This window comes from Carassius carassius, chromosome 47 (assembly GCF_963082965.1).
Source record: "Carassius carassius chromosome 47, fCarCar2.1, whole genome shotgun sequence".
NCBI lineage: Eukaryota > Metazoa > Chordata > Actinopteri > Cypriniformes > Cyprinidae > Carassius > Carassius carassius.
The window spans coordinates 16,271,810-16,289,682 of record NC_081801.1 but is presented as its reverse complement, the minus strand read 5'-3'; the positions used below and the strand labels follow the sequence as shown (position 1 = coordinate 16,289,682).

The following is a 17,873-nucleotide window of genomic DNA, read 5'->3' as shown; positions in this document are numbered from 1 at the left end:
ACTGTTCGGTTTTACAGTGTATAAATAGACGTTACAAATTTAGAAAGAAATATTTTATATGACTCAAGATAAAATGTATTAGACAAACGTTTAGGCTAATTTCTCAGTATTTTTTGTTCATGCAATAAAAATCACTGGTAACCAAAACAGCTTGGTTATAAGCATTCTTCAAAATACCTTATTTTATGGTGCGCAAAAAAAAATAAGTCATTCAGGTTTGAAACAACATGAGGGTGGGAAAAACATTTGAGACAAGGCCAATGGCTGTCTCTATGAATGGGCCTTTGAATCATTGGTTCACATGATTTGTTCAAAATGAGGATTCATTCAGATACTAAACACCGCTATTGCTCACAGATGCACAGTTCTGCGGTGGCTTCATAGGTAATATTTTCGTTGGCAGAATTGAGGGGGGAAAAAACACAACATTGTTTTTAAAATATAACACAATATTAACTTCTTATTTACTGACCTGTTGTATAAAATAACTTTTGCACTCTTGCTATTCATGACAGAAACAGCACTTGTGTGAAATTGCTCTCACTGCTCCTGCGATATGCTTTTCATGTGATTTAATATGAGACACAAACTCATAAAATGACATTTTTGCCTCAAGATCTTGAATTTTAGGGCATAACAGCATCTATGGAGTTTTTGTTCTGCATCATATTTGTCAACTGTAAGAAATTTAATTGCATTATTATTAATTAAGTTAACGTATTAAGCTGAATATATATATATATATTAAATCTTACCTTTTTTTTTCAAGAAATGAACTAAGCTTTATGTAAAACATTGTGTCCTTGAAAGTATAAATAAATACAAATTGGGCAGCATATTAAACATACAGGCAGAGCTATGGCTACAAACAAACTGTCTACAAATAATACATAAATAAGGCTATCAGACAATGTGGCTTTTACTAGTTTGGATGCGACATAAACAGGATAAATATATAAAGTGAAGCATGTGTGTGCAGGTTATTTCGGTGTTTGTTTATTTGTCAAAAACGTCTTAATGCAATGAGAAATGATACTGCGTGGATGAGACAAATATAAAATGCATGCCTACCTTGTTTCTCATATTTTCTGATGCTATATTCTTGGTTAGTTCAATCAGTTCCCTCCAGTTCCCGGTCTTGGCAGTTTAGATATTTAATGCATAGACCTGCAGATAAGCTATATTGTATACTAAAAAGCTATTTTCTATAATCATTTAGTATAATAACCTAAATCGCAAATGAGGCTTTTTCCAGTTTACCTTCCGAAGAGATGCTCTACGACTTGACATCTATATATAGATGATCATTACGCGCTGATGCATGTTGGTAAACCGCCATGTTTATATACAGCAAAATAGCTGCTACGTTGATTGCTCAATCGAATATCTCGAGCAGAAGGCTGTCTGTACGTTTTCATCGCATGCGACATCAGATGTGCAGCGGATTCTGCAGCTCAGTCTTTGCCACTATCGCTGATAATGTCTGAGATTCTGACATCAAACAGGCACAAGTGCATACCGCTCTGTGTGGTTAAATGAATCCGTTAAATGCAGAAAAAAATAACGCTCTTAGTGCCTTTAACATGAAATTAACGTTACCCGTTCTCCGTCTTCATTCCGTGCATTCAGGCACAATGTAGCATAATTAATTGTTTTGTTAAAATATTAGACTCCATACCAGCCTACAATGTTATCCGTGTTAAATCAAGCTGCATGCACTGAATGTTATCTGACATTGTGTTGAATAATTTTGTATGGGTTCCATAGTGTAGCGGTTATCACGTCTGCTTTACACGCAGAAGGTCCTGGGTTCGAGCCCCAGTGGAACCACGATTTTTAACAGGATGATGTTTTAGAACGCATAATAGTTTTACTTATATTTAGTCCGTTAGCAGACGGTTTTATTTTCTTTATCCCTTTGTCATTTTTTATCAGTGTATCCTGCATTAAGCGATAGTGTTAGGGCCATTCGTGTATTTTTACCCATCTTATTCCAGTTATTTCAGCTGTACCAACAGTCCATTAACTGTAAATATCTTACTTCCGTAAATAAAAATAAGGTTTCTACCAGGGGTCTGTGGGGGCCCTAAAGCTATTCTTTGAAGAAATGAAACATACACAACTAATATTAGTTATTCTAATATTATTTTATTTATTAGACATTCAACTGAGACGGCCTTGCTCTCAGTTGTTGAAGCTCTAAGACTGGCAAGAGCAGAATCCAAATCTTCAGTACTTATCCTGCTTGATCTGTCCGCTGCTTTTGACACGATTAACCACAAGATCCTCCTATCAACCCTACTGGCAAAAGGCATCTCAGGAACCACACTTCAATGGTTTGAGTCTTACCTATCAAATAGGTCCTTCAAAGTATCTTGGAGAGGTGAGGTGTCCTAGTCACAACATGTAACTACTGGAGTGCCTCAGGGCTCAGTTCTTGGACCCATTCTCTTCTCTGTCTACATGGCATCATTAGGTTCTGTCATTCAGAAACATGGCTTTTCATACCACTGCTATGCTGATGACACTCAACTCTACCTCTCATTCCATCCTGATGATCCCACGGTAGCTATTCGCATCTCAGCTTGTCTAACAGACATTTCTTCCTGGACGATGGACCATCACCTTCAACTCAACCTTGCCAAGACAGAACTGCTTATGATTCCAGCAAACCCATCGTTTCATCACAATTTCATCATCAAGTTAGGCACATCAACCATAACTCCTTCAAAAACAGCTAGAAGCCTTGGAGTTATGATTGATGAACAGCTGACTTTCTCAGACCACATTGCTAAAACTGTCCGATCCTGCAGATTTGCTTTATTCAACATCAAGAAGATCAAGCCCTTTCTTTCGGAACATGCTGCACAACTCCTTGTTCAAGCTCTTGTTCTGTCCAGGCTGGACTATTGCAATGCCCCAACTCAATGATCGGCATATGTTATTCATAAATTAAGTTATTACATATTAAAGTTTATGATTTTATTGTAGTCACCAGCAGAAAAAAAAATTACATTACCGAAAAGTGGAGATGCCGGGGATTGAACCCGGGACCTCATACATGCGAAGCATGCGCTCTACCACTGAGCTACATCCCCACGTGACCTAAAGACATGTAAAGACAGAAGCATATTTACACTTTTGGCTTTACCTGCAAGTCTGTAGCACTTACAGAGAGCAACATAAAGAACATTTCACCGGGAAAACCGTTACATAAAAACCTTTTACCGTGAGATGACATACTAAAGAGCTTTTTTTTCTAATTCAGGTGAGGAGTACGTTAACTGTAAGGCTTATCTCACTAAATGGAACCAAGCTGCCATTTTTACTTATAGCCTAACGTTACTTATTTTAGTTATTTAAGTGCTTACATTGTAACATGTTGTTGGTGCAGTGAATAAGACACATGCCTTTGGTGAGAGACCCGGGTTCGAATCCACTGTGAGACACCAATGTGTCCCTGAGCAAGACACTTAACCCCTAGTTGCTCCAGAGGCGTGCGACCTCTGACATAATAAATGTAAATATGCTTTTATTTAATTATTTTATTTAGTGCATTTGAATTTTGTTTTTGTATATAGTTTTGCAATAAAAGCGTATCAACTCAATCCGAGCAGCGGAGTCCTTTGCCATCTTCAAGAATTGGCTTAAAACCCATCTCTTCCATCTTTATTTGACCCTCTAACTTTAACACTCACTGTTCTAATTCTATTCTTAAAAAAAAAAAATCTAACTACCTTTCTAATCTTTTTGTATTATATTTTCTTTTCATTTATTATGCAATTGTGTGTGTGTGTGTGTAAAGACCAGGGGCGGCCTTAAGTATCTGGGGGCCCGTTTCAATAACTAATATGGGGCCCTGCCCACATAAAATGTAAACATAATAGAGCAAAAAAAGCAAGGATTCCTGTTGGTTTGCATCATATTATTTTATTACTCGCACTTTCAGCTTCATTAAAAGGCAGCTTTATACAAACTATATACAATACAGCGTTTTACGTTGGAATAAGCCTCGCCCTTTCACGCAGGGCAACATCACTGCTTATTTGATTTGCGCAGTAGCTATATTTTCAGCTGTCTGGGCTGACTTAAAAAAATAAAAAACAGCTCAAACATCCCCTCAACTTGCCGTATTACGGAGCCCGGGAAGTCACCTGTGTAAGTAAAAATAATTTTTAAAAAATCCGTGCGCCCTAAACCGTACTCACGAATTCTCAAACTGTTCCCTCGGTTTAACAAATCGTGCCCACGGATTAATAAACCGTACCCACGAGTTTCTAACCCGCGCTCTCAGATTTGTAAACAGTGCCTGCAGTTTCTGAAATCTGTACCCACGAATTCATAAACCGTGCCCACGCTTTCGCAATCCGTTCCCACGGGTTTGTAAAATGTACTCACGGATTTGTGGCTCACTCATTTTAGAAGATCATTTGAGAGCTACTTTTTAAAAATGAAAGTGGCCGAGAGCTACTCTTGCAATAATTAAATCTCTTAAATAATGTCTCATAACTCTCACATTAACAACTATGCTAACTGTTTTAGACCTAAAAGAGTTATTGTAGGCCTATATATGTCCCCCTTAATTGACATAGGCTATATATATCAAAATATTATACTGTAAAAACACATAATTATTGTTGATTTTATAGTGCATCATAACTAGAGATAAAATGGTATGAAAATGTAATTTCATGATTATAGTGACCAAAATGAGCATGGTTATCACATAATCCTGTTCAAAAAGTACTAATACTACACAATAAAATCAATTCACCAAGTTTTATGTAGAAAACCAAATAACAAATAAACTTACCATCAATATGCACTTTTTGTTTACATGAACATTAAAATAGTAACATTAAAAATGATGGCCAAATTTGAAATGAGTGTCTTGCAACATGTTATCTAACATGTACACGTTCAAATAAAGTTTTGACAAAAAAGTTTTTATAAAAAGATAAACCTCGCATATTTCAGCCTTTAAATCATTTTTATAGAAAGAATGATTCAAAAAAAAACAAAATACTGACATTTACAATGCACATTATTAGCTTATCTTTTATTATTAATAGTAAAATTCGGTTCCCGTGGCGTCTGTCGTTGCTATGCACCATGCGCTCTCCACAACGACAGAGAAGTTTTAATAGCTAATGGATTTCCACCACCGAAAAACTCTTTGCTGTAGCTCTGCTAGAAGATTTATTTAGAAAAAAACACCCGTAGTTTGGGTGCACCCCCATCCTTCATGTTGACTTGTTGCGCCTGGAAAAAAATGAGCGCGTCGCTTCAATTATTTGAAATAATGAACTTGAGCGTGCAAAAGACGCGATATTGAACGGCCCTCGAGCTACCTCCAATCAGGTCACGAGCTACTCTCGCGAGCGACGTGTTGGAGACCACTTTAGACATTATGTCTGAAAATCAATATCCTAGGGAGAAAATGAATGGGATTTTCCTGTTCTGTTGGGGGCCCCCTTGGAGGGCGGGGCCCGTTTCAATTGAAACGGGTGAAACATAGGTAAGGCTGCCTCTGGTAAAGACCTCTAACACTAGCTGGCTCTATTCTTTTTTTTATTCTATCTGTTTTCTTTTTATTTATTATATTATTTAAAAGCCCATGCTACGTGTACTGTGTTAGCCTAACTGAGACTTGTTATAGCACTTATGTATCATTGCTCTTTTTGTTGCTTCCACTGTCCTCATCAGTAAGTCGCTTTGGATAAAAGCGTCTGCTAAATGAATAAATGTAAATGTAATGTAAATATATCATCCGGGTTCCAGAAATAATCACTGAGGGTGTTTTTGAAATTAGTGAGGGTGCTCTAATGCACGTTCACATATTTTGTACCATCTATTGCTATGGTTATCACTATGTCAAGCACTGCTACTTCTAGAGTAGGCTCAATCCCGCATAAATATGCAGACCTCATTCCTGAAACTTTGCAATGTGTGTGTGGCCAAAAAGTTCTAAGTTTCAAAAAGGATTATAGACTAGAATGCTTGCAAAGAGTGCTCATAACCACTAAAAAGCTGCCACTCTTTGTTTAGTGAGTGTACACACGATGTATTATAGGCCTACTTCGAGCCGCAAACTAGAGGGTGAAACGTGAGTAAACCCTCACATACACATTACAGTCCGGAGTAAACCCAGAAAGAGTCTCCTGGTCTGACGCTCATATCTCTTTACCATTCCCACATCTATATAAAATATAAACATCTATAGACTCAAAACAGGAAAATGCAAGGAGGTTAAACAGTTAAACAGTAGATCATGCATGCAATGCCATGGTCCATGCCAAAAGAATGCATGAACTGATAAAAAGCATGCATTGAATGCAAAGTAGGGATTCAAAGGATTCAAAGCGTTTATTGTCATATAGCCAGTGAGGAAAATAAGTTTCCCTGAGCAATGAAAGCCTTACTTTCCATTTCACAATGAATGCCTAGACAGTGTAAAACTACACACAGACACACAAACTATACACTATACAAACTAAACACACACACACACACATAAATACATACAATGTAAAAAAACATAATAATTTAAGCCTATCGTCTGGTTCCACTGAGCAAAGTCATACAACTTTTTCTGCGATTTTTATCATATTTTACTGCTGTTTCTTATGGAGGAATTATTGAGTCAGATTATAAACTAAAAGTCTAAAACCAAAAGTCTTAAACCAAATCTAAAAATCTAAATTTGAAACTTAAAGTCCAAGTCGAAAATTTATTTGGTATTTAGGATAGGGCATTTTGTATTTAGGATTGGGCATTTTCTATTTAGGGTTGGGCATTTGGTCATTTAGCCATTTAGGATTTAGGATTGGGCATTTGGGGATTTAGGATTGGGAATTTGGTTATTTAGGACTGGGCATTTAATCATTTAGCCATTTAGGATTGAGGATTGGGGATTTAGGATTGGGCATTTGGGGATTGAGGAGTGTATGCAAGTTAGGAGGCGTGGCCCAAATAATGGAGGCTGGGTTTGAAATGGCTGGTGCGCAGAGGCACCTTATGGACAGCAGAGGGAGCTCCCAGTGCTAAGGAGCACACTGTAATGAAAGTAATGTAATTGTAATGTAATTCTGTTTCTGTAATGAAACAGAGCGAGTGAGCGGCTTGAACGGGGACTGTGTGATAACTTCAACTAAATGACAGCTTTGTAACATTTGTGGCCTCAAACACAAAGTCACCAGTGAAAGGAGGGCTATCGGTCTGACGACGAGAAAGCAGCAGACAGTGCAGCAGGTAAGATGCTTACATTAGCTACTAGTTATATAAGCTGATATTGCTAACATGCTTTAGTAGGGTATTATTATATTGGGACATGCTGTTTTGTTTTTTAAACTGCGGTTAGGCTTGTTCGACTTGAACCGGCGCTGCACACTGCAAGACCGATCGGTTTATGACATCAAAGTACTGCGAGAGCGATTCAAAAGCATAAGGAGCATCTACTCTCTTTGATGTCATATGTCGTGTGTGTATGTTTCTGCAGACGTATGCAGTCCCTTATAGTAGTGCTGCCATACTACGTAGTGATGCAGCTGGTCAAGACACTCTCAACTACACAGCTTTAGAAGTTGTTGAGGATCTTAGGTGAAAAGCGCACATTTCTCTAGGTTAACTTTAGATTGGACGGCCATGTAAAGTTATTACTACATACATCTTTCAGATGAAAAGCTATGTTTGAGGTTGTTGCACTGTATAACCACATAGACCAGCTGTTAACAATCTGACCATCACGGACCATCACGCCACACCAAAGCAAACAGGAGGAGAGCCTAAAGATACCGGTCAACTAGAATTGAGTTCAAAATTAAATATGCAGTTTAAATTTTTTAAATGGTTTTGTGAATACCGTTTAAAATAGAGTCCCACCAGTCAACATCAAAGGCTAGACCCAACTCTTTCTCCCATGTATCATTCGTCCTAGTGTTTAAATAGTCATCATAGGACTGGATAGTGCAATAGACTTTTGAGATTAAAGATCTTTGCGAAATATTCAATCGTAAAAGACTGTCCCATGTCTGCTCAGGAGGAATTTGTGGAAAATTAGGAAATAAAAATTTTACACACTTCCTGATTTGAAAATACCTAAAAGGATGTGAAGGTGGGAGGCCGAACTCGCTAGTTAGATCTGTGAAAGAACAATAAACCCCGTCTTTATAAAAATCCTTAAAATATTTCAGACCCTTAACATGCCATAAAGTGAAAATAGAATCAGTAAATGCAGGTTTGAATGCATAATTCTTCAACAGTGGACTTGATGTGGTGGGAGTAAAAAATTTTAAATGCTTCCTAAATTGAAACCATATCTTTAATGTGGAAATGACCACTGGGTTGTTAGTAAAGCCAGAGGGGTTGACTGAAGCCATGCCAGCCAGTATTGCCAGTAAAGAGGACGAGGGACATGATTGAATTTCCAACTGACACTAAGGTATGTTGACCAATTTTAGCCAAAATATAGTTTTAGTTATATTGATAGCCCAATGATAAACTTTGAAGTTTGGTAGAGAGAGGCCACCATCAAATTTGCAATTCTGTAATACTTTTAGCCTAACTCTAGGAGTCTTACCATTCCACAGAAAATTAGATATGTCTGAATCAATGCTTTTGGAAAAACTTTTAGATAAAAATATAGGTAGTCACTGGAACAGAAACAAGAATTTTCAGAGGACATTAATTTTAACCACTATAATTCTACCAATCAGGGAAAGGGGGAGGGAACCCCATCTTTCGAAATTAGCCTTAATCTCAGTTAATAGGAGAGAAAAGTTTACAGCATAAAGAGATGTGTAGGACCTGGCCACATGAACCCCTAAATACTTAAATCCTGAAGGACTCAGTTTGAAGGGAATATCAGATTGAGAGAGCTGTAGTGCTAGGGCATTGACCAGGTAGCATTCGCTCTTCACTAATCTTGTATCCTGAAAACAAACCAAATCTATGAAAAAAAGAAAGGATAACATGGCACGCCCCTATACCGGATTTGTGACATACAATAGCAGATCGTCAGCATATAAAGAAAGTTTAAATTCAACACGGGAACGCGTAATGCCGTTAAAATGGGGAAAGACCTCAAAGAAATAGACAGAGGCTCTATTCCAAAAGCAAAGAGGAGGGGAGATAAAGGACAGCCTTGTCTACAGCCACAAGTTAAGGAAAAATAAGCAGGATATATCAGACCATACTGTATGCTTGGAATGTCCCTGAGTTGCCTCCTGACGTCATTAAAGGCAGCGAAAGCATACCTATATACATATAGAATGCTGCACCAAACAAAATTGTAAGGGTAAAAATGTAAAAGAATAAGCCAACTTAATAGGTGATTCTAAGTGGTCTAGGGCTTAGGACATTCCAGTTCAGCCCATTGCAAGAGTTCTGCCAGAAGTGGGCACTCATGCAACGTAATCAATGATATACATCCACACCACTCTCCAGCTCCACAGCCCTCATCACCACCTCCACAGCGCTCTCCATCTCTACAGCCCACTCCATCTTCATATCCAGCACCCTCACTGCAGCCATCATCATCTCTGCCTCAGGCTATTACTGATTGGGAGAGCTTTCTTCCCAGTCAGTTCAAGAGAGTCATCCAGCCACCAGATTGGATTGCCAAGTGCCTCTATGAGCCCACAGGTCAGCTGAGGCAGAAGATCCAGGCAAATTGATTTTATCCACCGATGCAGCCCAAGCAGCCCAAGGTACTTCCAACAGAGGATGTTCTTGTGACCACCAATGAGGATGTGGGGCATTCCTCTTAAATGCCCCCATTGTGGCCGGAAGAATCAGCATTCAGGGAACTAACCGAAGGTCAGGGAGGTGATCGACATGGATAGCTGCTACTACCTGGTGGGTGGGGACTATCGACGCTGCAGTTTATGCAAGTTGCCAGAATGCCCATGGAGCCAGGACATCCTTTCACAACTGGATGTGGCACACAGGACCCTGTTTCCAGAGGTGCTGACCACTCTGGACAGGAATATGTGACCTTCCTCAGGCCAAGGAACAGCTGTAACAGTTCCTCCTACCTCCAGTCAGCAGTAGAAGAAGTCCTCAGTGAGGAGTGGGCACGATGGGCCATCCAGTACCTCTCTGACTGTGAGCATCATTTGAGAAAAGTTGCCCTAGTCCAATCTGCAACGACACCTGCCTTTTCCGCACCTGCACCATTCAAGCCACTTCCACTTGCCCAGTGGTTTGAGACTGTCCAATCCAATGACATCCTCAGCCTTCTGGACGAGATGAAGGGGGTGATTACATACAAAACACGAAGGTACAATATATAAAGGTTTGAGCATGAGTTTTTTTTTTAGCAATCCATGGTGAGTAATTGGAATAGATATAATTTCATCATAATGATGAAAAAGTGTGAATTTGTGTTATATATATTGTAATTCACCATAACGAAAAGAAGAACATGTATAATTAAGCCTTTCAGAATGTCTTTATGTCCAAATTTTAGTTTTTCAGAAAACACTAAAAAGCTGGCTGGTGGTATTGGGGACACGGCTGCATGGATGACCAAAATTGGCAATGAGCTCGGCCAGGTTCTGAACAGTGTTCTGAGAACAGCTGAAGGCTCAGCACTGGAGGAGCTGTGCCAGGGTGTCGTTAGACGCTACCAGAATGCTGGCAAACCAGAGCCTGAGGTTATCTATGTTGACCGGGATTGCTGCAGCCAGTCAGATGGAATTTTCTAATTACTACTTTATCAAATATATAATATATTTTACAATATTATTAGTCAATATTGGTGAAGTGTGGCCATACCCACCAGCGATCGGACAGCCTAACCATTCCTAACGATTTGTTACAATTCCTAACACATTTTCAAAATAATTCCTAACACATGTCCTAACAATCCTAACATCCAGTGGTCTAATTCCTAACAACTTCTAACCGGTCCAAACAGGGCAAAACAGTCATTGGCCAAAACATAGTCACGTGTGAAACCACATGGTCACAGTCCTAAAAAGAGCAGAAGCGCACAGATGACTATTTTATCAAGGTTAAGAAAAATTTGATATCCTTTAAACATGAAACATATTTTGGTCAGTTTGACATTTTCGGATAACGTGGAGGAAAGTAAAATAAAACACACTGATGTGTCTTTTTGGCATTTGGGTTCAAACCTAAGTTGCATGCAGGTATTTTTTTCTAAATGTATTCTTAAATCTATATTTTTACATTTATATGGATATAATATGTATGTTTGGGTGAGATTGTGATATAAATCGAGGTGGCCTTTCATATTGCAGCAAGTATTATTATTAATAGGTTAATAATTTGAGCTTTTGGAATAAAATATGTGTGGAAGGAAGGCATTCAAGGAGTGGTTAAGGCACTGGACTTGAAATCCATTGGGGTCTCCCTACCCACGTTCGAACCCTGCTCGCAGTGAAATTACGTTTATTTTCTTGTTTCCATCGGACCTACACATCTACAAAGTATTTTTGTGATCCATTTTAAAGTAATGCACGGCAATAGAATAAAATGCATATATTCTCAAAATGTCTTGAGATTCGATTATTTTCAGAATGGCATTTGTTTTATTTTTGGGGCTCATAAGGGATAGATTTATGTTTACCTTAATTATTTAAAAGCCTGTAATTTTCTGATGACCTCTGAAAGTCTCAACTTTTTTGTCACTGGAAGAATCAATGGTTTAAATGAACCTTGCCAAAAGGGGGCACCAATGTAATTTTTATTAGTAATGCAGTTCTTATTAGTAAATCTTGGCACAATTACTGCTTTCATAATGGGCACATTTTAGATCCACATATCACATAACTGCCAGTCTTTTTATGATAATGTTGTATTGTGAGAACAAATGCAAAACCATTTCACAAAATTCATGCAGGGTATGATCCATATACATAAATCCTCATGCATGATTCTTTTATGAGTTCCATTATCCTAATTTTAATTTTGGTAAAAATATAGTTAAGTTTGCTAACAGACTAAAAGGCAAGGATTGTGATATGGTTCTATCACAATTTCTTGGCCTAATGATTAGAGAGTTAGAGTGACTCCTAACCCTAAGGTGGTGGGTTTGAGTCTCGGGCCGGCAATACCATGACTGAGGTGCCCTTGAGCAAGGTACTGAACCCTCAACTGCTCCCCAGGTGATGCAGCATAAATGGCTGCCCACTTCTCCGGGTGTGTGTTCACTGCTGTGTGTGTGCACTTTGGATGGGTTAAATGCAGAGCATGAATTCTGAGTATGTGTCACCATACTTGGCTGTATGTCACGTTTCACATTTTTCACTGTATTATTTTTAAAATCACTTTCACTTAAGGCCTTATCAGGCAGCAATATCTCATATTTTATATTCCAGCACACAGAAGGCCCAGAAGGGTCTAAGTACAGTAGACTGAATGAAATAAATAAAATAATAATACTTTGTTCAGCCCCTCCTCTCTTCCTCCTCCACCTTCTCTTCTACTCTGAACATGTGTGGAGTTGTGCGTTGAAGTGAGAGGGAGTGACATAGCAGGTGCGAGAACCCCAAACTGTCACACACATACACATGCACAAAGCGTGAGAAAGAGGGTGGAGAATGAAATTATTTCATAGTTGCACACAAGAGAGTGAGGAAGCAGAAAGAGTGATTGTGAGATACTGAAACACGAGCACAGAGGGACGATACAAGAGAGACAGTGAGGAGGGAGAGGAAGACGATTTGGAGTTAGAGGCGAATAAAGAGTGACCATGCTGAGGAGGAAGAGGAGTGTATCCTTCGGTGGATTTGGATGGTATGTTGCTCTTGTGGAACAGCATCAGCTGTCAGCTATGTGGAAATGTCTGCCAGATGCCTTGTGATGTGCTTGCTGGTGTTTATTTATGGTTGTCAGCATGCTTGCATGTGCTCTTTTTAATCTGCATTCATTTGCACTCTCCAATGATGGCTTTTGCATTGATTTTTAAGATGAATGTGTCACAATTTACACTGTGGAATATCAGAATATTGATTTGAAATAGTTCTGTGTGACATCTATGTGAGAAGATATTAGGAGTGTCATAACAGTTGATAGTGATAGTAGCATGCAAATTAATCAAAAGGCATCTAGTCATCTGGGTCTGCCCATTGTTCAAGTGTCATTCTTTCTTTGTTTTCTAATATGGGCCAGGAAAGTTGTTACAGATACCTATTAGTCTGAATCATAAGCCAAGACAATTTCTCAGATAGCCGCAGAGTGAAATATGATTGGGACATTTGGAAGTAGCAAATATATTTTCTGTCTGAAAAATACGAAGATATTGGAATTGTTTACTTCAAGTGGTAATGTAATCCAATATTAGGTATTTTTTCATATGCATTCACAGTTTCCTCTTATTTCAAGAGACACTTTGATACAGAGCCAAACTTCACCAATGTGTTTATCTCTTGTAAACATATTAACACTTGTAAATACTAACACTAAAAAACGAATAATTATTAATGAATGAATTTAACGGAAAATTTTGCGCATTTAATGTGTTTTGTTGTCTCTTCTTTGTTTTATCCATATAATGAAAATCAATGGGGTCCAAAACTTTCATTGTTTGGACAAAAAAAAATACAGTACAGATAACATAAGTTTATATATGATGCTCTGACTAAGATGCTAAATATTTTCCACAATGTTAAATCATTTAAAAGTGATCGCAGTTGTATTAGAGTGCACATTTGCATGATTTCTCACCACTGTCCTGCTTAAGAGCATTTCACATTTCCTTTTTCGCTTCCCTCTTGAAACTTTGATGTCACAGGTTGGGTAAGTGTGGGGTTGTATAGGTCGAGTGTGGGTTTGTGATTTTGTTTTGTAGATGTATGTTTATCTTAACATGCTGTTATGCATGATATTTTGGTTGTGTGTGTGTATCACCACACAGGGAAACTGTGAATATGAAGGCGATGGTTATGAGGGGTCAGAGCAATAAATGTTTTATTTATGATGCTACAGTTTCAGCTTTCCACTGAGGCTTTTACAGCTTTCAGCACTCTTGTTTTACTTTCTCTCTTGCTCTTCCTCTTTATTATGCTGTCTCTACCTGACAACACACATCTATTTTTAACCATTTTTAAAGCAATGTGGCCATTTCTTTGGTTTGATATGTTCAATAGAGTGTGACAACATTCAGAATTTGTCTGGAAATTGCACTTTATGATAGGTTGATATTTAGGTTTTGGCTTAGAGTTTGGCTAAGGATTGGGTTTGTTTAGCCTTATAACTGACCCAATTGATAAGTTTAGGCTTTGTGTTAGGCTGAAGATGAGGTTTAATATTAGGCAGACAGTTTTATCCTTAAAATTAGGCTGAAGGTTAAATATAGGCTTTTTAATAGATTTTCCTCCGGTTTCAAAGATGCCTTGTCCCAGACTAAAATGTAAGTCTGAGCTATTGCAGCTGAAAGAAACTTGCACTGATTGATCTTAAAATATGTCAGTGCCCTTGTCTTGTCTCAAGATGCACACTAGTAATGTTTTTTCTAAGGCATGTTTATAAAAATTACTTGTATGTCCTAATTGAACAATGGCCTAATCTTGGTTTTGCCTATGCCCTGTCTGTGAAACCAGGCCTTAAAGTTAGATTTCAACTTGGTGTTAGGTTGAGAATTGGGTTTTTTCTTAGCATTAGTCTAAGGGTTAGGTTTATTTGTCCTTAGCGTTAGCCTAAGGGTATATTCTTAGATTTAAGCTTAGCATTAGGTTGATGGTTAGGTTTTGGCATAGAATTAGGATGTTGGTTTGTGTGTTAAGGTTAACATTAGGCTGAGGATTGGCCTTATTGAGCGTTAGTGTTTGGCTGATGGTTAAGTTTAGCCTTAGCAATGAGCTGAGAGTTGGGTTGAAGGTAAGATTATTTTAGCATTAGGCTGAGAGTTAATTTTATCCTTAAAATTAAGATGCAGATTATATTTAGGCTTTGGAGTAAAGGTTAGATTTTATCTGAGGTAATTTAGAACATACTAAAATTACCATCATAAGGCTGAGGCTGAGAATTATGTTTTTTTTCTTCTCTGAGTTAGGTTTATAATTAGGTTTTGGCATTAGGCTAAGAGTTAGGTTTGTTTAGCTTTAGCCTAAGTGTTATAGTAGCCTTAGTGTTAGGCTGAAGGTTAGGTTTAAATTTTGTGTTAAGTTTATGATATCTTGCTGAGGCAACTAGCGATGCTTTCATCCAAAGTTGTAGTTTTAACTTGTGCATTAAATTAGTATATCACATAAAACTTTTGCCAATAAAGTGCCATTTCCATCCAGTAAGTAAGAACAAAAACTTAACTTCCTGTCACAAAATATTACTAAAAATGGAAGTTACTGCAATAGAAGTCACGTAGGGTCTTTTTATGTAATAAATTACTTGTGCTTCAGAGTGAATCAGATGAATCAAGGAATTTATTCAGTAAATGTGTTGCAGTCATGGTTCATGTGCATATCTTCTTATCGGATAGACAAATCGAAACAAAAAAATATATTTGTATGTGCATTTTTAGAGTTTAAGCACATCTTGGTGTTTCCATCTAGCATAATCCAAAATTTGCATAAAAAGAGGTGGATGGAAACATCACTAGTGTTACCCCTGTATTGCCCCCTATGTATTATTTGTAAAAGAATATATTTCATATGCTGTACTAATTCTGTAGTTATTGTTGCAAACAAATGAGAACTTCATATGGGGGCCTGCGTCAGCTTTTTGCTGTGGGAAATTCTCATATACACATGCGCACACACACACACACACACACACATCCACACCCTTCCTCTCTCAAAATTACCCACATCCCCACCACACCCTAGTCACCATCACACCATGCTTTTAATAGTGACACCTCAACAGTACCCTCACACAAACAGATTGTCACACACACACAAATTGATCATATGAGATGCTGACTTCATACTGAGTACCTGAGAATACTGTGTGTGAGGTACACTTACACCACATTTCATCTGATTTTTACACTATAAGCTCTGAAAGCTCCCTCACTGTGGTGGACAGTGAGATGATAGATTGTCTGCTCTGCTTCACAGCACCAAATATACACCATGCTCATGCAAATGTGTGTTTTCCATCTGTGATACACTTTAACTCAGTCCTCACTTGGACATCCATTTATAACCTATCTGAGTCTGATGCTCTAAGGCATGTGCAGCAGCTGGAAATGTCCCTCTATATATATATATATATATATATATATATATATTGCATGTACATTTGAACTCTGTAGGTGCTGTCCTTGGGCAATATGTTGGTTTGGTTGGGTTCCACAGTCTCCTGCTAATATTTGGACACTTGACACTTTAGTTCTCCCCTTGAAATAGATGAGTTTCTTTGCAAAATATCAAACCAAGTGGCATCTTCAAACAAACACTCACTAAATTGTCCCACTGAATAGGATGTTCCATTTCTTGTTGTTATATGTTTTAGGGAATCAGTCTAGTATGATTTAAAACATGGGACATAATAACTGCAGTTACATACTGTAATGGGAGTTGACAGCAGCGCGCTCACGGACTGCTGCACATAACCGCTCTCATAGTTAAAAATGCCAAAGATAGCATCTATTATATACCAGGTTCAACACAATAAAATGTTGTAATTTCAACTCTAATTTCTAAATCAGTGACTTAAACAAGAGAATTGCAAGTGACATACAGCGACTTAGGGGAGAACACTGGAAAAATAATAATATAATTAGACAATATAATTGTATTATTATATCATTATTATTTTTGTTTTATATTTCTAGCATTGTCCCCAATATATATATATATATATATATATATATATGAATTATGTAAATGTACTTCATAATGGTTGGCTATTCAAAATATTGTAATTTCATCTTTTTGTAGCATTTAAAAGCAGAAATGTAAAGTTATAAATCAATCAATTCTTCAAGACTTAATTCTTCTGTTAAAACGTGTGTATTGTGCTGTAGAATTGTAAGTGTTATGTTGTCATGGCAATGAAATTGTAAAACTGGATATGACTTAGCAGAAAAGATTGGTAAACAATTTCTTCAGACTAAAATCATGTTAACATGCATATTATGTCTTGTTGTTTTATTTTTTAAAACATTGCGTGTGTTTACAATGTAAAACATTGTTATTATTACAATATTAAAGTTAAAGTTTACAGATTGGTCATTGTAAGTGCATCACTATAAATATAGTTGCATCACTTACATTTTATTTATATAAAACAAATTGAGATGAAGCATGTCTTTGTGAATCAAAAAATTCTTTAAAGATGAAAGGTCCTAATATAATACTATTACTTTACTCTGCTGACAAAAGGAAACTGTGTGTGACACAGAAATGTGTGAAATATCAAAAACAAGCTGAGTAAAAATAAACGGGCACACCCTTCCACAAAGTCAGAGTCAACCCTACTATGTTTTGATGTGATATTGTGGGTAGTCAGTGCTGGTGGGTGACCTTTCCTGTATGTCTGCCTTAATTGGGCATTAAGCTCAGCTAGCCGTGTCGACAACAAAATCACACAGGAATGATACATTTCAGAAATGTCCTTTTTTTTAACCTTTTTTGTTCCTTTCGTCCTGCCAGTTCAGCTGACGGGTCGACCAAGCAATTTATAGCCATCTATTCTTGTTCCTTGATCCTAAATGTTTTCTTGTCTTTTCTCTTCAAATGCAGGGTTGACAAGTCTACCATTAGTGCCCTTCGATCTCGGTGAGTAGTGTCTGCACCGCAGACCCCATTTCTACTCTCCATCTCCCAAAAAAACTGACAGTCTGTATCCTCTTCTCTACGTGTTTCATGAATAGAGCTAAATGAGAGGCCTGTTGCTCAGAAGAAAACTGCAGGCAGTAATGTGTAAAGGTTTGCGTGACCAAAATGCTTAGTTCCTGTGCGAAA

At 37.7% G+C, this 17,873-nt stretch overlaps 1 protein-coding gene and 2 non-coding genes across 4 annotated transcripts in view; 2 read left to right on the top strand and 1 right to left on the bottom strand.

Annotated features, from left to right (window-relative positions):
• Positions 1–1,757: 1,757 nt before the first annotated feature.
• trnav-uac (transfer RNA valine (anticodon UAC)) lies at positions 1,758–1,830 on the top strand. Its single transcript has one exon. It is a non-coding gene; the product is annotated as a tRNA-Val (tRNA).
• Positions 1,831–3,026: 1,196 nt separating this feature from the next.
• trnaa-cgc (transfer RNA alanine (anticodon CGC)) lies at positions 3,027–3,098 on the bottom strand. Its single transcript has one exon. It is a non-coding gene; the product is annotated as a tRNA-Ala (tRNA).
• Positions 3,099–12,483: 9,385 nt separating this feature from the next.
• LOC132130472 (rap1 GTPase-activating protein 2-like) overlaps positions 12,484–17,873 on the top strand; it is a 37,193-nt gene continuing 31,803 nt past the window's right edge. For both annotated transcript variants that reach the window (XM_059542187.1, XM_059542186.1), the window contains exons 1-2: positions 12,484–12,762; positions 17,652–17,687. In XM_059542187.1, coding sequence (XP_059398170.1) covers positions 12,719–12,762; positions 17,652–17,687 — 80 coding nt within the window. In that variant the 5' untranslated portion in view covers positions 12,484–12,718. The remainder of the gene's footprint in view (positions 12,763–17,651; positions 17,688–17,873) is intronic.